General features: G+C 37.8%; 1 protein-coding gene across 1 annotated transcript in view; it reads right to left on the reverse strand.

Moving 5' to 3' along the window:
• Window positions 1-26,539, reverse strand: part of LOC120801611 (inactive dipeptidyl peptidase 10-like) — a 51,955-nt gene continuing 25,416 nt past the window's right edge. Inside the window, exons 6-26 of the mRNA XM_040148763.1 lie at window positions 22,890-22,942; window positions 22,494-22,575; window positions 20,822-20,942; window positions 19,975-20,129; window positions 15,631-15,728; window positions 15,423-15,546; window positions 15,282-15,320; window positions 13,543-13,650; window positions 12,984-13,075; window positions 12,851-12,898; window positions 11,917-12,038; window positions 11,225-11,272; window positions 10,593-10,691; window positions 8,821-8,890; window positions 8,376-8,570; window positions 7,495-7,549; window positions 7,291-7,390; window positions 6,852-6,910; window positions 4,431-4,503; window positions 3,057-3,130; window positions 1-138 (exon numbers count right to left, since the gene is read on the reverse strand). Coding sequence (XP_040004697.1) covers window positions 1-138; window positions 3,057-3,130; window positions 4,431-4,503; window positions 6,852-6,910; window positions 7,291-7,390; window positions 7,495-7,549; window positions 8,376-8,570; window positions 8,821-8,890; window positions 10,593-10,691; window positions 11,225-11,272; window positions 11,917-12,038; window positions 12,851-12,898; window positions 12,984-13,075; window positions 13,543-13,650; window positions 15,282-15,320; window positions 15,423-15,546; window positions 15,631-15,728; window positions 19,975-20,129; window positions 20,822-20,942; window positions 22,494-22,575; window positions 22,890-22,942 — 1,953 coding nt within the window. The remainder of the gene's footprint in view (window positions 139-3,056; window positions 3,131-4,430; window positions 4,504-6,851; window positions 6,911-7,290; window positions 7,391-7,494; window positions 7,550-8,375; window positions 8,571-8,820; window positions 8,891-10,592; window positions 10,692-11,224; window positions 11,273-11,916; window positions 12,039-12,850; window positions 12,899-12,983; window positions 13,076-13,542; window positions 13,651-15,281; window positions 15,321-15,422; window positions 15,547-15,630; window positions 15,729-19,974; window positions 20,130-20,821; window positions 20,943-22,493; window positions 22,576-22,889; window positions 22,943-26,539) is intronic.

Consider the following 26,539-nt stretch of genomic DNA (forward strand, 5'->3'; position numbering starts at 1 on the left):
CTAGTCATCTTCTCTGGATTTCTCCGGGACAAAAACGTTGTCCTCCTTAAAGCAGTGCCTGAAGAAGGCGAGCACTGAGTTTAGCATGTAGTGCTGGCTCTTGACAGAAACAATGTTGTGTCCTTCATCTGGGAAAATCTAGGCAGCAGGAAATAGAAAACAAAATGTTATTCAATTGACCTTTTATTCTAAATAATTACAGTGGCCCATTTAGAGGCCTCAGAATCAAAAGTACAAATAAAATGACAGTTAAAGGTGGAGTAAGTGATTCCAATCCAATACAGTTTTTGTCAAATTCAGTGAATATCTCCTTACTATCCTCTAGCTTTCAGTTCTGTGTGTGTTCTGAAAAATCCAGTGTTCCTACAGATCTCTGGCTCTGGCTCTGTAAATGGGATATAGACAAAGTGGCTCGGACCGAGCCGTAAAATACTACTTCCAGCCAATCACCAACCTTGTCCTGTGCTCACAGGACAAAGCAAAGAAGAAGATGGGGGAAAGGGGGCAGTGACAGCGGAAAATGATAAACCCGGCCCATTCTAACAGATAGTGCCAATTTAAGGATTACCAGTGGAAGGAAAAGGAGTGGTTTACCCTTCTATTACTGCCAGACGGTGTGGAGTTTGAATGGGACTGATTGGGACTCGAGACGAGAGACCGGCAGCGACGTTCAGGTGAGTGCATGGAGGGAATGTCTACGGCGTCGGCATAATGGCGACGTATACTCCAAAACATAATCACATTTTCAAGAGGGAGAGACGGCCAGGAAACAGCCAAAGAGGAGAAGGTCAGAAGAACAATAACAGAAAATAAGTGTTCTGATCAGGCAATTGCGAAGAGCTGTGTTAACATTGATGAGGATTTCGAACGGTGGAGACTGCACGGTTGGACTGGGAAAGAAACTTAGCCCTGGACTTATGCACTGCGGCGGCCCACCAGGATTTGTCTGGTAGTCCCCATGGCCAGTCCAACTATGGTGGAGAGACCTCCGCTAGTTGAAAGGCATGAAGACAGATGCAAAGGTTGCTCTGTTTCTGCTTCACAGGTCTGTAATACATTAGTTCTGCTATTTTTCCCAGAGCCAATAGGTCAGTATTGTTCGGTCCTCTTTGCTAATGTTTGTAATAGCTAATCCCAAATGGTTAGTTAGCAGGCAGGTACCCACGTTACATTTCTGTGCCCAGACACATAAAAGTACTTGCCCATGAACATTCAGCTTACTTTCTGGTTTGCCAGGATATGTTGTTGGTGTGATGTTAGCTGTAGTAGCAGGAGAGCTGTGAGTAGCACTGTCTGCAGCTGCTGTGCTGGCTCTGGGAAACCGTCTCATCCTATCTGTGATGGTAGCTTCACAGCAGCAACTATAGCGACATTTTGCTGTTTTGTTGCTCTATATTATGGTATTTGTCTAAACAACGTGAGAGGATTTATAGCCACGAAAACCTAAAAACACACGTTTGGCGTTAGTTTTTACTCTGTTGTGTTTTGGATGCTGTGTTTGTTTGCATGTCATTTGTTTGATGATGTTTTATATCAAAAGGTTTGTTTTGCTTCTGCTATGAGAAAGATTACATCCATGAATTTTAGGGGTTGGAGCTTCTGAAGGAGCACTTAAGGAAGGGTTATATTTCCTTTGCCGTTTGATCTCAAATATCGACAGTCCTTCAGAATCACTTACTCCACCTTCAAAGGATACGGCTGCCAATATATTATGGTTTCTTCCTGTGAATAAATTCCATGAAATGACCAAAACCAACAACCCCATGCCCACTCGTTGCTACTGAAGATGTACATCTTTAAAAGACTCAGTGAGTTCCTAAAACAGACAGTCACTTTAGCTTTTGGAAGATGTTACTCAAACAGGAGGAAAAAGTGCATTTGTTAGGGACTATTTTGAGTCATGGATTTAATGTGTTAGTGAATATTTACAATAGCTGGATAGTGTATGCACAATAGTGTATGCAGGTTTGAGTCAGATAACTACAGTTTGTGTGGTCATGGTAACTGATTGGTGTTTTTAATTGTTTTTGAACAACAGTAGGCACAGAGGATTAGGATCTATCAGGCTTTAGACACAGGTATTACTCCTTAGTAGGAGCAGTTCATTGTTGTTTTTGGTCTTTTAATGGGATTTGAAAATTAACTCACAAAAGTTGACAAAAATTGACTCAATCTAGTTCCTAACTAGTCAAGAAAAACTATGAGAAAATAAGGGGTGTGTCAATCCTAGCTTTAAGACTGCTAACGTTTGGTTTCAGGGATATTCACAAAACAGTTTAATGCTAAAACCAGCTCCTAAATCAGTGCAAAGCTTGAGCTGTTCAGAGGATACCTGAGATGTATTCACAATTAGTAGGATGAAGCACCTTGTTAATGAGCTTTGAAAAAGGCCTTGACTTATTTGTAAGGTTAATTTGATTGCGGTGGACCTAGTAGGAACACATTCACCCATCAACAAATTGAACCAATCCAATAAAATATATGAAGACTGTATGGGAACTGAAGAAATCCACATGAACTTAGAACATCCCTTTGTTTTTCAGCAGAATTTTTCAATCAAACTCCAAAGATTCAACGTTGAACAGTTCATCCAGTATATAGTTTCCGACTACTGGCATAAACCGGTCTCCTGGCTATCAGCAAATCACTGTGGACTACTAAACAAGTTCCTAATTGGAACATGAAGTCATCTATAGCAACAGGGTCAACCCTGTCCATTCTCTTAGCTCTCTTAGTTAAAGCTGTTTTCAGCAGTTTTTGAAAAGGTCTTGTGTGGAAACTCTTAGCTAGGAACTTTTGACCCATTTAGAATGAGTGGTAAGATAAGATACTTTGTGAGTATTGCCCACAGAGCTCTATAGGCAGCAGGATCTCCAGTGGCTGCAGTTTTCATTTGCTGCACTGACAGCTGGGTGTGTTTACATGTACAATAGACAATACCACACTGTAGTTATGTAAGAACAGTGTCTGTTTGAATTATAAATACAAAATCAAGGTCTCTTCTTGTTAGGGAAGTGAACTGAATTGTAACTAAGAGAAGAAATGGCAGCAGTCACCTGGAGAGTGTAGTTAACATTTGATGCAGACAGCAGTTTGACCAACTCAGCAGAATGTTGAAAATGAACAGTGGCTGTAAAAGAAGATATAATTAAAATGGACTCATCATTGCCTTTTACAACAGTTACTGTCCATTTTATAAATATATAAATTACAAATCCTGTCCATTTAATACAATTGCATTTGTTTTTAGCCAAAGCCCAAGACGAATGAAACAAATTCATTTGGAAAACAGAAATGTTACTAATTAAACTATAATGAAAGGCCCATATTAAAGAACAAACTGAAACACAAGTCAGTACACCCTTCACCAGTGAAATCCCAGTCTTTTTTTTTTTTTTTTAATATTTTGTATGTCCACCTTCATTTTTGACAACAGATTCAATTGAGGGGGAATTGATTAGATCAGTGTTGCACAAATCTGTGGAAAGATGTTCTTCACAGATGATTCTTTTCAGCTGCTCTTTGCTTGAGGGATTTTGTTGCTCTGCCTTTAACTTAAAACACTCCAAAGGTGTTCTGTTGGATTCAAGTCAGGGGACACACTTTTCCAGGTAATACTTTTCACTCTTTTACTTCTTTAAAAACTCTTGTGAGTTTTGTCATTGTATTTGGGATCATTGCCTTTTGGAAAATTCTTTTCCTGCCAGGCTTCTTGAAACTGGGAGTCTTTTTATATTCTTTGGCAAATGACATTTTACGACTAATGGTTCTCTTTTTGGACACCATCCATAGAGGCTGACTTCATGAAATGTCCATCGCACTGTCTGATGGATAACTGAAACACCAATAGCCGCATTTTCTTGTGCCAAGTTAGAGGCACTTACCCGTCTCATTTTCAAAGCAAAGACGGCTGCTGCGTCTTCTACTATTGGTAGCATGGCTCTGCCTGTACCTCCTAACCACTGCTGCAACTGTGTTTCAGCTTATGTTTACTAGCCCACTGATGCTCTTGTACCCTCTCAGATCTTTGTGAAGTCTCTGAGTCGCGTTTCTTACTTGTTCAGGCAGTTCCTTATCATGTGGAGCCAAGTTACATTAGTCACAACCCAGGCCAAAACTGAAACAAGCTTTGGTGTTCACAGGTTCTTTTATAACCTTGTTCTTGCAATTAGCCTTGACTGGAAATCCCAGCTGTGATCAAATTTCCTTTAGTGATCACTGGTAAACTGACTTTTGTTACAGCTTCACAGGGCCAGTGTAGTCTATTAGATAGATGGATGGATAGATACATACATAGAAAAAATAGATAGATAGATAATTATAATTTTTCAGACCAGACTCAAGATCAAAAGATCAAGACTGGAGTTGTTAATGGCTAGCCTGCCAATAATTATACATCTACATATTTGCCTTTATAGCTGTACACTCACCATCTGCTGTGCCATGGATAATAAGAAAGTTCAGTGGACTCAATACTGTGATGTTATTGAGCAGAGTGGAAATCTGTCGGAGACAGTACATGGTCACATTACCCTCCACACATATAAACAGCAGCAACTTTAATATCATGTAAATATGTAATTTAAAGCTAATTAACAGTAAGTAGTGTTAATTACGATTACACTTCAGGGGTTTACATTAATAGGAATGAACATAATGAATGAGCCTACACAAGTAGGTTAGAAAAGGAAAATCACATTATTGAACAGGCTCAGGTACAACAAGTATATATTCATAAAGTAAATCCTATCAGTTGTTGCCAAAGATAGAAGTAAGTAAGTAAATGAGTAAGTGTCAGTAATTAAGTTGCAATGTAGAGTATAGTAAGTAACAAAAGAGGGGAGTGAAATCAGAGGTTTTAAAACAGTAAAATACCATAATGGGCTCTATTTTTGCACCATGATCAGCACAAGATGTTATTTTCCTGCCCTTAAAATGAGCTTTTCTTGTTTGTATGGCCTTTTTTGACAAGTGCAGTACACACAGCACGAAAGAGGGAGGAGAAGTGCAAACAATTGTGAATGTTAAAATGAGGCAGTGCAAAGTGTATTGTTGGTATTTTGTTTGGAATTGGTTGTGAAATGTTCTGGCCAAGAGCAGAGGCCTCTGAACCTTGTTTTTTTTCCCTGTGCTGTGTTACTAAGCTTTTATTTTGGTGATTTTTTTCAACATAGGTTTTAAGCAATCTTTTTTCCACCAGTTTGCCATTGTAGATGGTGGAATACCCATGAGCCACAGTGACTGTTGCTATGGAGAAGAAGCTAGTCAAAGGTGTGAATCTTTTTTATCTTGTGCTATAATAAAGGTTTCCCCAGATGCTTTGTCATTGTAATAGACATTTTCACAGCAGACTTTTTGACTTGTCATAACAGAAGAAGCATGGATGTAATTGACGAACAATGGCTCAGGTCTATTTAACTGTCTCAGTGAACCAATGCCCATGAGCTAGCAAGTACATAACTTGGGCCCTGAAACTGGCATACCTAAATGGAATGCAGCCATTGTTAATGTTATTAATTAGACTTTTGTTTTTCCTGTTAAGCCAAGTCAGGATGGCTGCCTTGGAAAAGATGTGTTGGCAACTGACCCATACAAAGCACCATTTTCCAGATTTATGTGAAATTGACCTAGAATCTGAAAAGGAACTGGTTTAAGATACTGAATATGTTGTCGGGTTTAAACAAGTATGAGATTTAATTTATGTGGGAAATTCCTAATTAGCAGAGATAATTAATCCTATACATCAAGAAAAAAATAATAGCTGTAACAAACTGTCATTTTATCATACAGCAGCGAGCAACTTCATGTAGCAGTCATAATGTATTCAGATCACTGTGTTGCAAAAAGAAACTGGCATTTCTAGGGGAATGAAATGATGGGACTCTCAGTCTCTCCACAAACATAAACAAAACTAGCCATTCTGCAAGGTCTAGACAGTAATAACCCGTTACTGGTGGAGCGGTTTCTCCATTTGAGCTGTTTTTGACATGCCCCACTGTGATTGGGACAGCCGATGCAGAGGTATGAGACAAGAAATGTGACTGGTTGAGAGGGCAAATTTATCACCGCTCTCTCCAATTTATGATTTCACTTCACCCAGCCTTTTTGCACATGCTGCCAATTGCCCTCATTAACTATGAATGAATAGCAGATGTGCATGGAAACTCCCAGACAGTCGGGCTCAAGACCTACTGCTTTGTGCTGGACGTTGTGCTTGCGCAAGTAAAACTAGGCTCCTGTATATCATTTACATGTTTGATGCCAGAATAAGCAGTATTGTTTATAATATTGTGTAAGGTCAGGAGCTTAAACTGGTTGAGTTTTGAACACTTTCAGTTCAAACAGATTAAAGAATGAGCATGTATTCTAGTTGGTTACTCTATGTTACGGCCCTAGTGCCGTGGATTGTTTTTTTTGTGTTGCTCTCCTCTCCCCTATGCCTTAGGTACCGCCCCTCCTCCTGTGGAGCAGGTTAATCACCCGATGCTGACTCCCATCACTCATCCACAGGTTTATAATGGGGGAGAGAGGGGGAGACCAGTCGGGCCATGTAGCAGTTTGTGTGTTGTTGCTGTGTGTTTCAATACTGAGTTCAGTGCCGTTCTCCATTCCCCCCTTTCTCCTTTTGGACGAGGATTTTCATTTGAGTTGCTGTCCTACCTTGTTCCATTAAGCTGTAAATAAATCTTTTTTGTTCCTGTGAAAATATCCGTTTCCCTGTTCTTTCTTCCTCCTGGGCTCATTTTCACATGTGTTACTCCCTTTATCCCCTGGACATTTTTAGTTCAGAGAGATTTCATTCCAAATGAGGCTAGGAAACCTTCAAAAACACCACTTACATCCAGTCGTACTTGGTATTTTTGATCCACTTTCAATGGAAATCCAAAGTATTTCTCAGTGAAGGCCGACCCTTTATAAAGATTAAAAAGAAAACAGTAAATGGGGAGATATTGTGAATAGCGACAGCATTGCTGTTTTGATTCACACACTATTTATTGGACATTGTGACAAATAGAAAATGTCATGGATGATTAATCTGACTCCACTCTATTTATTAGCCTTCTTGGGTTTATTTAACATTATGAATAAGTGGATCAGAATTCCATGACTGTGACTATGCCAAGTCATATTTCCTAAATCTGATAATGAATATATATGTCATTGATGACCAAATACTGAATAATTGTTTGGATGTCCTTGTCATGCTTGGTATAAGCTACCACTTCAGATCATTATAATATTGTAAGTCTGTATGATATTCCATTACTGTAGGATTCTTGTCTGTCTTACCATAGAGTCTCCAGTTTGTTATGGGAGCCACAGCAATGCCACACTTGAACATAGAGCTGTGGGAAAGGAGCAGGAGCGAAGACAGGAAGCCTCCATACGCCTGGAAAAGAAAACATTGATGTTTTAAAAATATGATGTTTAAAAGAACGGTTTAATTTTTATGTCGTTATCTATTTATTAGATACAGAGGCTACTGTAACTTACCTTTCCATAAACCCCAACTTTGTTGCCATCAATATAGGGCAGCCTGATCAGGTGCCTGAAAAATTAGAGTGAGTGACTGGAGCAAATACTCTTACATATTACTTTTCACACACTGATGAAGAAATATATTTTTTCAAATTTCTTAAGAACCAGTGTAAACAGAAACATCACTTGCTGAATTATTTTTATTACTCAGTCCTGCTTGACCCCATAAATGTCAAAGTACTGGTGCATTACTGTGATTGGTAATGGTAATGTAATTACTGAATGTCAAATTTTAATCTCTTTAGCTCTTGTTTGTGAAAGACAGTTCTCATATTACCATAACACATGAGACCAGGTAACCTGGGGGCCACACACAGGTTAATACTTACTTATGTGATAAGTAAGTATTTACAGCTTACTTAGTAAGTAAATTCTTACTTAGCTGCTAGGGTAAATAGTAATAGTGATAAACAGTGATTAGAGCAATAATAATTGGTAGCCATAGGAGAATACACTGCAAATAAACTCCCAGCAAGACTATGTATGAAGAAAAATGTGATCTAGAATGTATAATATTTGACAATAAATTACTGTCCTGTTGTAAACACGATCATTTGTTTGGTGTTACAAATAAGTCTAATGTACACTTCTGATATGATGGAGGTTAATGCCTGACCACAGCTACATAGAAACAGTATGTAAAACCAGCTTTTAACATGACAAGACATATGTAGAGGTTGATAAAATCAAAAACAAAAAACAAACAAAAAGATTGTAGGCAGTCAATACATAGATATGTGCACTTGTAATTGGCAAACCCCACACGACACTGTATACAGTTTGTTACCCTGGTCTAGTAGAATCTACTGGATCATTTTCAGACAAAAAAAACTTACTCCAAAACCGCGATCTGGTCCTGGACATCTACAGTTCCCAGTCTCTGGTGAACCTCGTGCAGGATCCTCTGACCCTGGAAGCCGCTGCCACGGCTGTCCAGACGAGCCACGATGATGTTGTCAGAACTGACCAGGACAGAGTCCCAGCTGAGAGAGAAGCGGTCACTCACTGCCTGACCACCGGGGGCACTGTCACTGTGAAAGGGCAGAATAAGTCCATTCATATAACTAAAGATGCTCCAAGATGATTTAGGACATTAACATGAACCTAATTTCTAAGCATTTGTTTAAACTTTCTGTTTATAGGGTAATCACTCAAATGAAATGAGATTTTGAAAATATAATTCTGTGAAATTCTGTAAATTTCTAAATGAGGCAATATAGTAGGTATGATTAAAGACTGCTTCTACAAATAGAAAAAGAATTTGAAAATTAAATTACATACAGAACCAATAAAAGTGGGTACTCCTTTGTGTCATCCAAATCTACTGGGACAATTAACTCTAGATGAAGTGCTGCAAAACAAAACAACAAGAAGCACAAAACAATGAGAATTTCGGGATTTTACACAATCTCATTTGTCATTTTTCCTCAAAACTAACCTTTCATTCTACACAGGATCTTGTCTTACACCTTAACATTCAGCACAGAGTGCATTTTAATGGTGAAGATGAGTCAAATTTAGAACTTGGCTATGCACTGCATATCCATCTGTCCTTCTGACTAAATCAAAGCTCAACACACAGCATGGTCAGGTCAGCACAGTGGCCTCATCAGTCATGAAAAAAGACTTATAATCACTCAAAAACAGATTGGGGAGGTGGCACAGCATGTTGCTTTTCTTGAATCAGTATGTTGAATAGCTTTCCTTGACTTAAGGTTTAACATAGCCTTTAAATTTCATGTATATCATAGTAGAAAGTCAAAGACAGCTGGACTTTAAAAACAGTTTTCAGGGGTCGCCTTACAGCCTGGAAATTATTTTAAAATCTATGTGATTCACAGTGATAATGTAATGTGACAGTTGTTGAAATGAGGAGGCAGTTATGGGATCATAGCTAGAGGTGTTAACTGGTGTGAACCAAGAGGGCAAAGATGCCAGGACAACATTGTCAGTACAGGATAAGTGAGCACTCATCAGACTCCATGAAGTATTTGAGAACTGAAGACGAAGCCTTTTAAATGAGTGTTAAAATGTCTTGAAGATTACACCGCCAGAACTAGCTACCTTTGACTACTACTGTATGTGTACTACAACCTCTGAATGATTACGAATTGACAGGTTCCATTAAAATCCTTCAACAACCAAAATAAACCTGAAATAAACACAGTGGTTCGTGTGAAAAATGAGCCTGTGATTTCATTTGTGTTTAGCTTTTGATGACATGGTTCCCATCGGACTGAGTTTCTACTCAAAAGGCCTTCAACGTGTTTCCCATTATCTTTAATGACGAATGCAGATTAGATTAAGGAAGCGATATGGTGAGCCATCTACTCTAATTCAAACAATATATGATTGCAGATCTGATTCCATTTCTGTTTCATAATCACCTCAAAAAGCTCTGCACCTGTTCACTCAATTGTGTTTCCTCTGAATTTACATGTCTGAGACTCAGATCTTGACTGTCCAGTTCATGGGCACCTATAGTATTAGGCTGGAAACGCATCAGTACGATCAGTGCGTTTACATGCACGCAAGTAACAGGGTTAAAGTTTGGATTTCTTTCACTCCATGTAAATGAGAAACCCGGTTACTCTAATCTGGGTAGGCGATTAGATAAACCCGATTTCCCAGCTAGAGAAATAAGATATCTTAGCCATATAAATATATACACATAACTGGCTTTGTAATCATCTTTTTGAAAGTATGCATGTGTATGACAAATCTTAAGGGGCACTTCAGGTACAGGTCAGATGTACCCAGCAATTTATAATACAATGATGCAAAATTGAACAGCTCTGGAAAGATTCTGTGGCAACCTGGATTCTTGTGTGCATGGGAATGCACTGTATGTGAAAGGTTACACAACTGAATTTGAACCTAAAGTTGGTCCCTCAACCCACTGATGACTGCTCACTAACTGAATATGCACAATTGTTTCTCAGCTTCTATAAAAAAAAAGGTTGTTTGTTGTAAACATGGCGATCGTCAGGTAATGATGATTAAACCATATTAAAACATTCAGCACATAGTTAGAGATGATTGCGATGTCATACCAAAGTTGTTGATTTGTACAGTTCTTCGTTCCCACTTGGGTATTGTCCTGTTCATCAGTACATGTTTTAATACTGTGTTCCTTTCAAGACTCTTGTGCTCTGTTAGATGACACAGCAAGGAAAAGAATTACTTTAATTTAAAAAACATTTCAAACTTGTATGTACATTACCAAACACTATATATATATATATATATATAAATGGAAGTTATGCCAAATCAAGGTCAAACATGACGTGATATGAAAAGAAAGGATTAAACACTATCTCTTAATCGGCAAACCTGTAGTAGGAGGAAAATGATCGTTTATCTACTGAAGAGTCCCCTGACGCTGCCTCACTTAACACCTTAATCTTAATTACATCCTCATGTCCATTTTTTTTTTTTTTTTACAGTCTGGAGTATACATCCGTTGATGAATTGTTGTCTTAAGAACGTAATTTTAGTAACTTAATCTCCTAACTTTAGTTGATCGGTCGATCAATCAAATGAACTTTTCATACACTGAAGGAAGTCTCACGCTCAAAAAAAAAAAAAAATCAAACGTCTACCCAAACATAATGAAAGAACATACCTGATACAATTGAGTCCGTATAGTAAATTGGTTCAAGTTTGACAGTACCGGAATACTTACTGTTCATATCATTTATTTTGTGAAGAGTAGATTGGGGTATTCCAGGACCTGGGAAAAAATAGTTTAGGTCAGGCAATGCAGCTTTATCGTATATTTTATTCTCTGGGCCAAGTGTTTTAATATTTGTCTGATTGTTCTGTCAGACAGGCTTGAGAAAAGCTCAGTGCAGTAGCCTTGCCTATGAGAGATAAAGGCAGAAATGATTTTTATGTTGCTTGTATGTTGTTTGTATTCTCTAATGTGGTAATAGTCTGACAAGTAACAGTCCAATTCTGGTGGTCCTGTGAGTTCTTCCTGAGTTACATGAATAGACTCACACTGTTATACTGGAAAAGTAAATATTTAGAGTAAGTAAATATTTCTTTGTGCAGTAGCCGTTTTGATGTTTCATCTTGCATTGATCAATACATTTGAAGCTTTGCCTAAACTCAGAAAAAAAGGAGGATCAAGATAAAGACCTCACAAACTGAACATTATTAAGCCACAATGATTATCACATGTGTAAAAGGATATTTCTGACTCCCTTTGAGACCCAAAATGGTGTAAGGGGCAACAGTAAACCAAGCCTAGATTAAAAAATAGAAATGTGAAACAGGGTGCGAAAGCAACTGGACACGTGGTTCTTCAACATTTGGTGTTACTGCAGCGTCAAACAGAGGACATCGCCTGCTGTTTTGGTCATGAGGCGTTACCTCTGCAGTTTAGAAGAACATGTTGGTAGTTTGGGCTGAGGACAGCGTCATAGTAGGTGCACTTTGATTTAAAGAGGGTGCAGGTGAGGCACTCTTTATAGAAGGGATCCACAGTTGAGACCCTGTTTGAGGAGGGCAACAAAGATGTCAGCAGGCAATGGAAGTCGATTTCAGAGGATTTGCAACATTTGAGATACAGTCAATTTGTTTCTAACCTGCAAGCAAAAGACAAAAAGAAATGAAAAGCGTGCCAAACTAAAAGTAGAAGTGGTAATTAATATGCATCGACACTATATTTCAACCCATAGAGCTAAAAAACATTTCCTTATACTAAGTCACTTGTTAGATCTGTTGATATTGCCATTATTTGTGGTTTATTTGGCCATGAATCCATGACAAAAATAAACATTTTGTTCTATTATAGATACATAAGAATTAACAGAAAAAAGTATTTTTATAGTATTAGAAGACTTTTTTTTTTAACGAAATTGGACATTCTGATAATTATAGTTATTTGTTTTGTTTTAGGAGTTAGAGATTGATACCACTCTATTGTCTGTAAAATATGAGACGGTTATTTTAGCCTAGCATATAGACTGGAAACAGGGGGAAAAATCTAGCCTGTCTGAAGATAACTAAATCTGCTGGCCAGAACCTCTAAAGCTCAAATGTTAAAAGGAAAGTCCATCGATTTTACACATCAAAGTCTACAGTTTACAGGTCTTTAGGAGCACTACTGCATATCTGAAAAAAAGAGTCTTTTGTGGCTCCAGAGAGAGCTGCATGAAGTCTGATAAAATGACTCCACCAAAATCTGAAAGTGAAAAATATCTGGCGGGGTGGACAAAGAAGTGGGATTATCAGAACTCTGAAGCCTGCTCTTTATCTCGGCTAGCAGCTCAAGGCTCCATTACCTGATACTAGCATATCATACCTGTACATTTGCCGCTGTGTCGAGCCTTCCTCTGTACTTAGGAAATAACTGAAAAATATGAAGTTAATCTGTTATACGAGAGGTCTTATTGTTTTATATATCATATTGTATGGTGTCAATAACTCATGCTTACAGTGAGTTGGTGGTCTCATCATAGGCCAGAATTTGAGAGACTTCCCAACTTCCTGAGGTCAGGTGGCGGAGGTTGACCTCTTGACCCTCAGACTGAGTGGCACAAGAAAGAATACAACACAACAGAGCAGAGAAGTCACGTCCACATGTCCTCACATGCCCTACGTAGTCTTAAAGGGGTGCACTAGTGATGACTTTTTTACCTAGCCTTGACTTTGAGTCTAAAACTTCTGTTCGAGTCTCTAAAGAAACTGAATTAATCTGGCACAGAACCTAGTGCCTCCAGTTCATCTACTGTATAACACTATCCTTAATTTATTCAAGTGAATGTATTCTTAATTTTTCTGGTGTTTCAGGGAATATAGTTCGGATATAATTTAAAATGATGAGCCTTCCAAATTGAATCATATAAGCAGTATGAATAATTGGAAGGCCCTTACCGTAGCTAGTACAGATAAGGGAAAAAAAGAAAAAAGTACACAGACACAAGAAATTTCATTAAACAGTGAGAGCACCTAACTAAATCTATTCATTTTATTAAAAGTTTCTAATAGTTTTACTTGGTTGGAGATCATGGTGATATGGTTGAATGTCCCAAGGCCACCATGTTTTAAGGGCATAGTGATGAAAAATGTTGTGCAATCTTTGGAAAATATTGGCTCCTCATTCTGGGAAACAAGACAAAAAACAAACATTTTGCAAACTTTTAGCAATTTACGAATAAAAGTACAGTACAGCAATGGACATGTCATACTCATTACTCTGCTGTTTTTGAATGTTTCAATGCACATAATTTGTCCCTTTCCTTTTAGAATTTTCATCAAAACAGCTGAAGCCTGTTTCACTGACAGTATAAAAACAGCAAAAAAAATTAAAATAAATGGCAAAGTATACACAATTGGAAATAATTAGTGAATAACTCAGAATTTCATTTTAAAGAGTAAGGCTGGGCAGACACAGGGCATTTTTATTGATCTTGTATGTTTTATTAACTCGTACTACACATTTAAATTGGCCAGAATGTGTGATTTTTATGCTCACACCGGATTTATTGACCGGCCACAACGTGGTGTTCACACTGAACATAAGCACGGAACTTCAAGTTGGTTATGTCCAGTGACAATTCTGATAAAAGTTTATTCAAGCAACTTGGCTGTATCCTCAACAATTTTGACAAAAAGATAGAAAGGCAGTATTAGGAAAAAAAAATAATAATATGGAGCCGCAGATGTCAGGAAGATGCAGACAATGTTTTTACTTTTACAGAATATCACAGGAGTCTTAAGACTCCACTTTTACCCACAACATGTAAAGTACTACTCCAACTAGATTGGTACTCAGTAGAGTGCAGACCTCTGCCAACGCCGGTGTCAAACAACATACACCAGAATCCAAATTCATAGTAAATCATCTGGATCTGCCTCAAAATTTAATGGATTCTTCAATGGCCCATGCCCAATCGCTCCACCTAGTTCATTGAAAATCAGCTCTGTAGTTTTTGCACAATCGAGTTGGTGGCTGTGACTCAGTGGGTAGAGTCGGTTGTCCACTGATCGCAGGGTTGGCGTGCTAAAGTGTCCTTGGGCAAGACACTGACGCCTAAGTTTCCTCACTTGTAAGTCTCTTTGGATAAAAGTGTCAAATGAGTAGATGTAAATGTAAATGTAATCCTGCTGACAAACCAACAACCAAACCCACAAACAGACACAGGTGAAAACATAATTTCCTTGGCAGAGGTAACAAGATCATTCCAGAATATAATGGATCTTTTGCTAGTGGCCTTCGTAATACTGGACCATGAAACTGCTCAAACTGCACGGTAGCCAACTAAAATTTCAGGCCTGGCAGAAATTCTTCCATTCATCCAAAAGGCAGATTGTGGATCAATGAATCAGGCTTTGGAATCCTCCTCAAACTGCGCATCAAATGACAGCTGATCCAGCAGGAATTGGGTCTTATCCTAAAATTTGTTGGAGGCGACCAATTCAGGGCCTACAGAGCTAAATCCGCACAGTGTTAACTTGGAGCAGCGGATAGGTGAGTATGACATGATTATGTTGTACTTATTGAAATAGTACTCTGGAAATGTACATGGCGTTGAATTTTTCATGCAAAACATTATAGTACAAGTTATTCTTCCCTCCCTTTCAGTGTTTGTTGCCTGTGTTTATCCATGTGGCTTTTATTTCAGATGCAGCTATTATTTTATTTCCAGCTTTTATAAAAAATCTTCAGTATTACCTAAAAAATAAATTGGCCCATCAAAGATAATGAAGCTCTTCTGGCGTGAAATGCTCACCTTACGATCAAGCCACTTCTCTGATGTCATCACATGTTTCTGGATTGGAAAGATCATAAGTAAGTCAATAGAACTCATGTATATTCATTGGGGATTTTAAAAGAATAAAGAATTATCAACAGAAAGTTGAAGGTTTCTTACTTTTGTGCAATCACCTGTGGTGACATCACACAGTGAAAGAACTGACATGTTTTGAGCTCGATTCACCCAACGCACACTCAGCCTCTCCTGCGTCGCCCATTTCACCATTGGAATATAATACTCACTAGAAAAAACATAGATGGAAAGTAATGAGCAAATAACAATAAGATATTATTATTATAAGTATTGAAATTTGTTTGAAATGTACCTCTTTTCAAAACTATCAGGAGGTCTCAGTTCAGTTGTTAGGGAGCTGCCATCTAGAGTGACGACATAGAGTCTGACAGTGGGATTGATTTGACCCATCTATAGAAAAAAACAACATCAATTCATGACTACATTCATGGGCCTAATCGAATTTGATGTAATATCTGTGATGCATTGCGTGCACTACAGCAATAACAATACACACTGAGCAACACACTGCGCTTGTTTTTCTGTTTTTATATGCTGTCATACTGAGCAATGCCAGTAGGACTTAAACAAAGAATATCATGAGAATATGAAACAAATAGAGAACAAACTGTGTTGCTGTACACTGTGCAGGCCCTGCGGCAAGTCAGTTGTTTTCCTGCACTTTAGCCGCTCTCAAAAATAGAGTTTACATGACAAGGAACATCTCAGAAATACAGAGTGAGCCTTCACAAAGATGCATCTATTCTGCACTAATGCTCACTTATTGTTTATTAGTTATTGTTCATGTCATCTCCAGTCCTTCACTTTCTGCTGTTTAGAGGTATAATAGCTTCATGTAATAACTCATATTTAGATGACAGGTCAATAGTCTGATGGATCAAACACATCTGAAACTTGCTAATACTAATGCAAAATAGGCTCTAAGTCAGTATGTATTCTTTTCCTTCTTTCTAAAACAGAACCACTAGTATTAACATATAGTACATGTGTTGTACCCTGCTCTAATATTGTTTATATTATTGTTTATCATTATTTTTTGGCTGATCGGTGCACATCACTAGTCATATATATATATATATATATATATATAGAGAGAGAGAGAGGAGAAGACATGTAATAGATGTTCTAAATATTGACTCATTCAACAATGTCTTGTTGCCTTGTTTGTTGTTTCTTTGTTAAGAAAATGAAATATCTTATGTTTAGAGCAGTCCTGGAGCCTGTCATGGTTTATTTCTCTTTTGTATATTGCTTAGCCAGGTATCGGTTTCAGGTAGTATATTGTCAGTGATGAGTACTTTAACCTACCACGTTCCTTGATGGCTGGGACTGAAATGACTGAGAGACAGGGAGAATGAGGGAGACAGGTGGAAATGTCCATTTGCAGATGTCAAGCTAAGCACTGGTTTTAAGTATTTTAAAGTTTGTTAATCTGTTCACTAAGGCATGAGTTTTGCATTGTTTGTAGTGTAAGCCTTTAGAACCGGAAAGTGAACCTTGTTTCACTTAATTGGGAAACGCAGTAACCATGCTGTGGACTACTGCTACTTAGCTGTAACCCTGACTAGCTTGAATGAAAAGGGCCTGAGTGTGTGAGGAAGACATGTTTTTGAGTTTCTGAGTCTGGTCTATGTATGGGGTATCTGTAGACTTAATTCACATGGACATTTGTAGTTAAAATGAACTGTGCCTCAGGAGGGTTTCTCACATGTCATGTGGATTCAAATGAGCTCCAACATGCACGCCAACAATATGGTACCACCGAATGACTTGTAGAAAAATCCTGAGCATATAAAACTTTATTTCAGTTACTTATCACAGGGGAGATTTAAAGTTGTGAACCATCTTATTTGTAATAAATGTTTCATTCTGTTATTACCTTTATATCTTTTTGTATTCTCTCATGTTGCTCACATGACTGCTAAGGAAATGCACGGGAGTTAACTTTACTATCACATAAACGAAACAGCTTTTATAGAAGCTAACCAGGCCTCTCTGAACCCCAACCAGAGTCATATGCTCTACTAATTGTTATTGTAGACACCTACTAATTTAATATTATATTAAACCCCATCACCAAATTCAGCTCCTATGCAAATATGTAACCATTGATAGCCATTGTTCGGATGACTTCTGATTAGCTACCACACAGAAATGAAAAGAAAATTAATAAATTCTAGAATTTATTGGAAAAACCTAACCTTGGTTTAAGATCTGTAGGAATCAAGGAATGATATCTTTGTGGTACAAAGTTTCTTTGGTTAACGTGATTAGAAATGTGTTTTATGATTCAGACTTTTCAATTATGGGTGATAATGTAGGTTTGAATGTGATAAAGTGGAGTATGATAAAATAAGGCACCTCGCATAGCCCCACTGACACATCAGATGATATTGGCTTATCACAGACGCTGTTGACTTACATGGTGGCAGATATTCAAAAAGAACCTACAGTGCAGCAAAGTTTTTTATTTTTTATTCCAATAGATAATACTTGTAATGAATTTTTTAAAAGGAGATTAGTGCTCAAAATTTGTCATGAAAGCGGTAAAGATAGTCATGTTCTACTCAGGATGAATTGTTATAACTTTGGTAACCTCATGAACCTTTAATTTGTCATCATCAAGTCAAAATTTCACTGTCCATACTTTGGTCATCATTTCCATCAGCCTCAGGTGCATTTTGGGTTTAGCGCTGATTACAAATCTAAGCTTGCTAACACATAGTTGGTGAACATCGTAAAAATGGTAAAAAAGCAAAACTGTGCAACTTCACAGTGCCACTGGCATGGCTGTAGACTCTTAGGGCCCTATTTTCAAGATGCTACAACAACCAATGTGAACAACGCTCGGACTGCTTTACCTGTCTGTATTATTCTCCAACCAATAAATACATGTAAATTGGCATAAAAAATGAATGATTGATTCCGACAGTATTCGTCCACAGTGACTTTATATTGTATGAAAAGCTTCATCCATTCATTTCATTAAACCCCACACAATACTACTCACATCAGACTGGTCTGTTATGACTCTGTATTCCGTTGTTGAAGTGGGAGATGTTGGATGACAGCGGCTCATCAATCCTGTGTGTCAGTGCGTCCTTTCCTACTTTCTTTTTTATCAAATGTAGAATTTCACGTTTTATTCTTGAAATGTACTACAGTGCCAATGCTGTTGTGTCACTTTTTACGGTATGATATGACCCTTAATGATGTGAGATACAGCAGAATTAAAACTGAAAATGCTGTCATATAAACAGCTTCATCTACATTTTTTATCATTTATTTCTATCATCATCGTACTTATTGAACAAAACAACACGACATCTGCCTCTGGCTACAGATTTGAGGTTTTTGTGTGTTGAAATCGTGCCAAAAAGAAAACAACAACATGATTTCCAGAAGAAGCATCTTTCCATTTGTTGAGCTGTTGTTGTCATGCTTCCTTGTGATCAACACAGCTGTCTCGGAGTGATGAGACCAGTGATGTGACTTGCTGAGAGTGTTTTTATTACTCTATATTCACCTTCAACCCGACTTTTTGTACATTGCGCTGATGCACCTACATGGACCAAAATAGCAGGTGCACCTGGAGACACTCACACAGTCTATGAGACCAAAACCTACTGCTTTGCATTTGTTGTTGCACTTGTGCAATTAACATAGAGCCCTTAGTGTTGTTATTTGCTAATAGCTATACAATAAGATGCTGGTTCAAAAAGTCCAGAATAGGCCAACAGACTGTAAAGGGCAGTTTGCCACTGTGAATGTCACGCTAACAATAATTGGCTATTTTCTTAAACGCAGACACATGACACCAATAAAGCATACTCTCTAGGGTGTGCTTTTTAAGTTGTAATGCACTAGAGGAGATACCCACACAAATGTATTCCCAATTGATTGAAGCAGAAGTATGACAAAGTGCTGTACAGCATCAGTGTTCTCATAGACAAAAGGGAAGTCAATTAGATCTCTGCTTCATTTAGTCCCACAATATTACCACACTCACCCAGCTCAAAGATATAACAGCAATGGAGTCGTGTGTGTGTGTGTGTGTGTGTGTGTTTTACACACTGTGTGGATAAGCCTAAGATAAAGTGCAGTACTTCATCAATTAGATGTCTTCCTGTTCCCCCATCTGTGGGTCTGAACTAACAAATGAGATTGCCCTCTGCCTTATGACCCTCATTCCACCACTTTTCAACAACCCATCTCCCATCTAAGGGTAATTTGATACGCTAAACAGCTCCATCAAGGGATGGGAGGTGTGTCAACTTGCCTTACTAAAGCATATCATATTCATTTCCCTCCCCGTGCCACAGATCCCGACAACCTTCCCTCTTCAGAGGGAGGGAAGTTGGCGTTAACAGGAATTAAACAAGAAAAGGATTCACTAACCTTCATGGATAAACTAAAGCACAGAGCTCACAGTTGTATTATTCATAGCATTGGTTTGATACAATGACGCTGCAGTAAAGGGAGCTACATAGGTTGTAGTACTGTCAGGTTGTTAGTGCTGTATCAGGTAAGCTAAAGGATGTTGGAAGCAGTCAGATTTCAACTGGATCTAATCAACTTTAGGTCCGTTCTACCGATAGAGTGATCAGAGAAGGATTGGGCTGGCTACTATGAGTACCTTTGGGTAAGGGTACTCCTTCCCTCTGGGGTAGAGAGATCCTGTGAAGCGAGGCAGGAGCATGTTAGGGACCAGGGAGTCGTTGATGGTGAGGTAGGCCAGTCTGGATCCATCAGGTGCCCACCAGTGGGCCGCCTGGGTGTGTAACACCTCCTCTGTTAAACAAAGAGAAGACAATCAGAAAATCTGAGACAGGAGGGTGGGGCTGGGTCTTGTTAAATGTTAATCCACGACAACAAACACAAAGGATATGGTCCTACAGGTTTTATTAGCCATTGTTTTGACTAGTAAAACACATTACAGAAAGGGCTGAGTGGAAAACAATCCCAATCCTGAGCAATGCCATTTTGACAGTTAACAGTTCCTTGCTTCAAAATAAGCAGTTGTCAACTGGTCAGTTGAGGTAATTCTCATTTCTGTGATATATAATGGTACAGGTTTTCAGAGACTTGTAAAAGCTTCTCCCTTCAGTTATTACATAGCCCTCATAGGAAAAAAGTTTTATGATCAGCAGTGAGTTATTTGAAACCTGTTATAATCTATATTTTTATTTAATTTCTCCAAATACATAATTTAGTAGGGTTAGTGCATTAATAATGCAGAGCTTTATAGACCAATTAAATTTAATTTTGTTTTCTTTGTTTTGGTAAAGAACCTCTTACTTCATTGTGACTTGATTGTGACATAATTGTGATCTTTTTATATGTATAATTTCTATATCCAAAATTATTTTACATGTCTTCTCCAGTTAAAGGAGTACTAGATACTATAGGCAGTATTTGAATACGGCTTCCTTTTCAATTGCTTTCTTGTGGCAGGTTTTATGAGCCAGGGGCCTCTCCCTTACCCTCATACAGCCAGTCTGCGATGCCATTGAAGACGATCCCCTCCTGTCCAGAAGACGTGAGCCTCCACGAGCTGCTCTGAACATCTGTTTGGTAGTAAATGTTGTTTTCAAATATATATATCTGTGGGATCAAGAGAAAATATAGGTTTTAAATTGAAAACTACGCCAAAAAAACTGTGATAAGTACTGTATTATAGTGTACACCATTCAGCCATAACATCAAAACTGGTCACCAGTTTTAATGTTGCGGGTGATTGGTGTATGTTATGTTTCTTATTCATGCAGACACAGTATGCAGTACAAAACATGCTTTTTTGTAAATAATTGTGAGGAAAAATGCTATGCAGAAAGACAGAAAGATGATATCAGCTTGTTTTCACTGGGTTAAATTCACCTAGTCGAATATGCATTTAATGATTTTACAGAGACATCTCCAATCATTTTATTGCTGCCACATTTTATGCATCAATCTTGCAAGTTAATGCACAGATTTTTTCCCCAAGAACTAAGTGATAGAACATCTCTGTTGACCAGATTGAGAAAACCTGGTGATGCGATGACGCAGAGAGAAAACGCTTATTGATGAAAACATAGTCAGAGTGGCTCATCTCTAGTGATAACACAGAAGAAATGCAGGGAGCTCATGAGTAATGAATGCTACTTTGTCATTAGCACTGTGACACACTGCTGCAGGGCTTCCTGGAGAACAGGTTCCACTGAGGGCAGCTATAAATACTGAGGAAACGAGATAAATATGCTATCAAATGGATAATTACTTTCCTTGTCTGCACTGGAGAAAATAATGGACTGATTACTCAGTGCATAATACTATGCACAGTGGAGACATTACTCACACAGAGAGCTTTGGTCGCCCAACAAGATATCTTCCAGCAACAGCTTGATTAGTGTGACTGTTGCTGGCTTCTCTTCAAAATAATTGTTTATTTTAACGTCTTTCTTCTGTCTTTCTTCTCAAGTCAGAAACATTCACTGATCAGCCTTTACCTCAGAGGATTCTAAGAATGAAATTAATTATACATAAAACACTACATAAGACATAAAAGTAAGCATTGATTTTCACCTTGCTGTTGTAGCAAGGCTTCCTCATATTAAATGACGAGAATGTAATTTAAATTCATATTACAGGTGTTTCAGGCTGCAAATACAGTTATTTTCATTGTGGATGAATCTGTTGTTTACTCTCCTGATTAATCGATGATTTTTCTTTGGTCTAAAAAAATAGCAGGGACTTGTAAGGAATGCACACCATGTTTGTGAATATTATTCAAGTTCTTGCTTAACCCAGCTCTGGTATAACCATAATATTTATTGAGAGAAGGAAAGTTATGGGCCAGAATAAACTGTGCTTATTACATCTGTTGCAGAGGAGATGCATATTTAAAACCCAGTTTTCCTTGGTGGGATTGTTCAATATAGCACAGACTTTGAATAAAACAGAACACAGTAGGCATTAAGTTGTATTTTGGTTATTGTGTGTTTCTTTGACTTGATTGAATAATTAAGGGAATAGGTTTAAATATCTTTTATTAATCTTTTATTTCAGGATGAAATTATCCACTACTGTGTTAGTAAGTGAATAATGGAAGATTCTTCCCAACTCTTCATAGTTTTTAGACGGAGTCACCTTTATTTTACTCTGTAAACTACTCACCAGCTGTTGACCATGAACACCCCATGAGGCAAACTGGAGGACTGAGTCTGACACTTCTGGAGGATTCAGCTCCCGGACCTCTCTGATGCAAGGACAATGAAAAAACACATTACACATGAACCACTACACACCATACTTTAATCAGTTTTTGAATCTTAGACCTGATACAATCACTGACTGTAACTATGACCACAATGTGAACTCCATTCATTTTTCATTTTCAATTTCAGTAAAATACCAGTCCTTTTAAAACCTAAACTGGATTCTACAGTTGAGGGTTTAATTTGTCTCAACTGTTTTTAGGGTAAAAAAAAAATCTCCTTAATTTGGGTTAAAACAAAAGACAACAAAAAGACATTATTTGGCCTCATATTTCATGTTTTTTTAGTTTCTCACCTTGTATACAGGTTGTAGATCAGGTACGATGCTAAGAAAGAGTGCTGGTAGACCTAAAAGCCAATCACAAGAAAAACAAGTTCAAAGAACAGACCTGTGTTTTTGCCACTTAGTGATAGAATAGAATAGATGAATTACCAGTCTTTTATTTAAAGGAAAAACTAATATTCTTAACATAGTGTTAGTCTTTGTCAGCAATACAAATAACACACAGTGGAAAACATTCTGTCAGCATTTTAGTGGTTATGTTTTGGGGTAGTCTTGGCACAACAGCTTTTCTTGAAACAGAATTGTGTACTCTTCAGTTAATCATTTCCTGCTTTTCCAGTTTTGGCTTGTTGCTACTTGTCCAGAATGAGGTTGTCCGTATTTTACTGGACAGTGATATCAATAACATAGCATGGTTTTCTATTTTAGAAGACGTGAGAGTGAAGTGAGAACAATGCTTTTCTTTGAACTGTTGTTCATATTACATAAAAGCTAAAGTGCTGTTTTCACACATCGCGGCTGACAAATCTGCAAGAACTCAATCAAAAATGACAGAAGCCCTCCAAGCTTTAAGTACAGAAAAGTCTGTACTTAAAGCAGGTTTCGGTGGAAGAAACGGGTCAAGTATAGGACTTTCGCCCTGAAGACTGAAGTTCAACTCATGTTTTATTCTTTGACTTAGTTAACTCATTATTTTCAGTTTTTTCTTACTTTTTATTTTACATATGGCAGAAAGGTTTTCTGGCGGAAATACAGAAAAAAAAATATACAAAGAGTGTATGGAAAAATTTAAAATGAACTGCAGGAAACAACGCGTTTTGTCCTATTTAGACTGGGGTAGTGGTGCACTTCGGCATCTCGTTGGCAAAATGAGCATTACAAAAACAAACACTGAAAAAATAAATAAAAAATCACTTGCCTCTCAGAGCAGGCAGGTGAATTTTTTTCCCCCCTTTTTCAGAGGGAAATATTATCCCCTTACTAAAAACAAAATGAAAAAGGTGTACATTGAACAAACTTTTAAAATGATTGTTTTAGCTTTTAATATTTAAAATATTTGTTCAGTTTTCACTCCCCATAATTACAGGCTTACGGTATAGTCACATATCTCAGCTCTTAATAGACACACTACACAAAGTATTAGGATACTAAAGGCTACTCAGAAGTGCCATCATTTGGCATGTGAATGATATAGTAAGTGGAACTATAGCCTACATGTGCTTTTTATGAAAAAACGTGAAATTATTCCTTAATGTCATTTATTGTGGATTCAGAAAGTCACAATAAATTAGGACTTTATTGTGGTCAAATTGACCTTTTTGCACATCAATGTTTTAGGATTTATTTTTTGCAAATATATTAATAATCAAAAGCTGAAATCTCTCATTTGCATAAGTATTCAGACCCTTAATTCAGTGCTTTGTAGAAGCTCCTTTGGCAGCAGTTACAGCTTCAAGTCTTCTTGGCTAACTCTCTACAAGCTTTGCAAACCAGTTTCCTGACAGATCCTCTCAAACGCTGTCAGATTAGAAGGGAAGCATCTGTGAACTGCCATCTTCAGGTCTCTCCACAGATTTAGTGGGTTTTGGCTGGGCCACTCAAGGACAGTGTCAGATACTTGTCTTTGCTGAAAGATGAACCATCGCCCCAATCTCAGGTTGCCTGCACTCTGGAGCAGGTTTTCTTCAAGGAACTCTCAGTATTTGGTTGCATTCATTCACTCAATTCTGACCAGTCTCCCTGTCCCTGCCACTGAATAGCCCCCATAGCATGATGCGGCCACCCCCATAGGGTTGGTATTATCTAAGTGGTGAGCAGTACCTGGTGTTTGTGCTGCTGAGATGGCCATCCATTGAAGCTCTGTTAGAGTGTCTGTTGGGTTCATGGTCACCTCACTGACCAAGGCCCTTCTTGCCATGTTACAGGTTTTTGTCCTGACATGTGTGGTGTGAACTGTGGGTGCACTTTAAATTTTAATTTGCACTCATTGAAAATTGGGGCACAATTGAAGGAAAATAGACAAACCTAATTAATCAGGCCTCTAATTAGAAGTAGTAAGTTCTAGATTCAGGGATCTCTGTCTGCTTTGAAGGAATATACAAGACCACTACTTGGCAATAAACAACTAAACGTCTATAAGTTACTGAATAAATGAGGGATTAATAAGGAACACATAACAAAGAGGTCAGAATAAAATGGATGAAAAAAAGTTGATATTTGAATGACAAAATGAACTGATCACTTATTTTGGCATTAGTGAAATGAACGTGGAATGCCAGGGGGATTTTTTCCTACTTCTGCAGTGTCCTCTCAGAGTTTAACCCCTTTTATTTGGACCCAAAGTCTACTCGTGCCTCTCCCAGCGAGGTGACGCTCCCTGGGAAGCAGTGGTTGCTTAGCAACAAGGGTCAGATAGCGGGCTTCTCAGCTGATCTGTGACCTCACTCCAGCGTTGAGCGATGATTCTGGCAAGTGGCCAGAAGTTGGTAGATGATTCAGCCTCTGCTGGTTTCTTGTCGGATAGGACTCATTTTCCTTTAGGAGACTCGTTGAACAGTCTTGAAAGTAAATTTGTTGGCCGGATGAAAAAACTACCAAAATACTGTCAAAGCGAGACTTACTGAAGTACAAAAATATATATCAAAAACAGAAAAACATTGTTAGGCTCTTCAGTTTGGTTTTGAGGTACAAACTGAGGCTTGTTTCAGCTAAAGGTCAAAATGTGCACAGCTTTATGAATAGAAAAAAAATGTTGCAGGAATACCAGTCTAGAAGAGGTCAAATAAGACTGGAGAAGTGGCTTGATGAGCAAGTTACAAGATAGTCATGAAGGACAAGGAAAACTGAAGAAGAGCCAAAAGTAAAGTAAAAAGAAGAGAAGAGTACAATAAGAACTGCAAAAGGAAAAAAGTTACAGCACTAAACACTGCTGACGAACTCAGTGCAGTCAGCTCAGCGTGTATTACGCCCCCGAATTGCAACTTGCCTCCAATGAGCATCCACTCCTTTGTTTCAAGGAACGGAACAAAGAATTGACTTGGAACTTTCCTTATTCCTGTGAGATTGATTTAACTGAGGTTTTACGTGCAAAGATCACACACTTGAGCTAATCCCTATGGTCAATCAACAGTGATTCTCAACCTGAATTGTATGTAAGTGTATTATATATTAAGAAAAGCATATGGTTTCAAGAACAATCTCAGTGAAGCACATCATTGAATTATTCAGAATGGTATTAATTAAAAAACAAATTTTTCCATTCCTTTTCTTTCCTTACCTTTCCGATGAATACGTTCTGGGTTTTATCATATATAACAACATAACATAAGTTCATTTTTTCAGAATTGTTGAACAGTTTTGAGGTGTTACAAATGGACTTTTCCTTTGAATTAATACTTGGACATTTTACAAAAGACAGAGACTAACACATTTTTACCACTCAGCATGACCATTTTAATAGTGACATGATCATGATCTTCCCTAACTTACTGAACGTGTAAAAAAAAATTGATATTATGAGACACAAAATGGCCCTGAATAATATTTACATATAATAGTATTTCAATATTATTAAAAATTCAAAACAGATTATTTACTACTATTAACCAAAATTCTCACTAAGACCTTGCAGAAAATAAAATACAATGGGAAATAATTGGATA

The sequence above is a fragment of the Xiphias gladius genome, chromosome 16, assembly GCF_016859285.1.
Source record: "Xiphias gladius isolate SHS-SW01 ecotype Sanya breed wild chromosome 16, ASM1685928v1, whole genome shotgun sequence".
Taxonomy (NCBI): Eukaryota; Metazoa; Chordata; class Actinopteri; order Istiophoriformes; family Xiphiidae; genus Xiphias; species Xiphias gladius.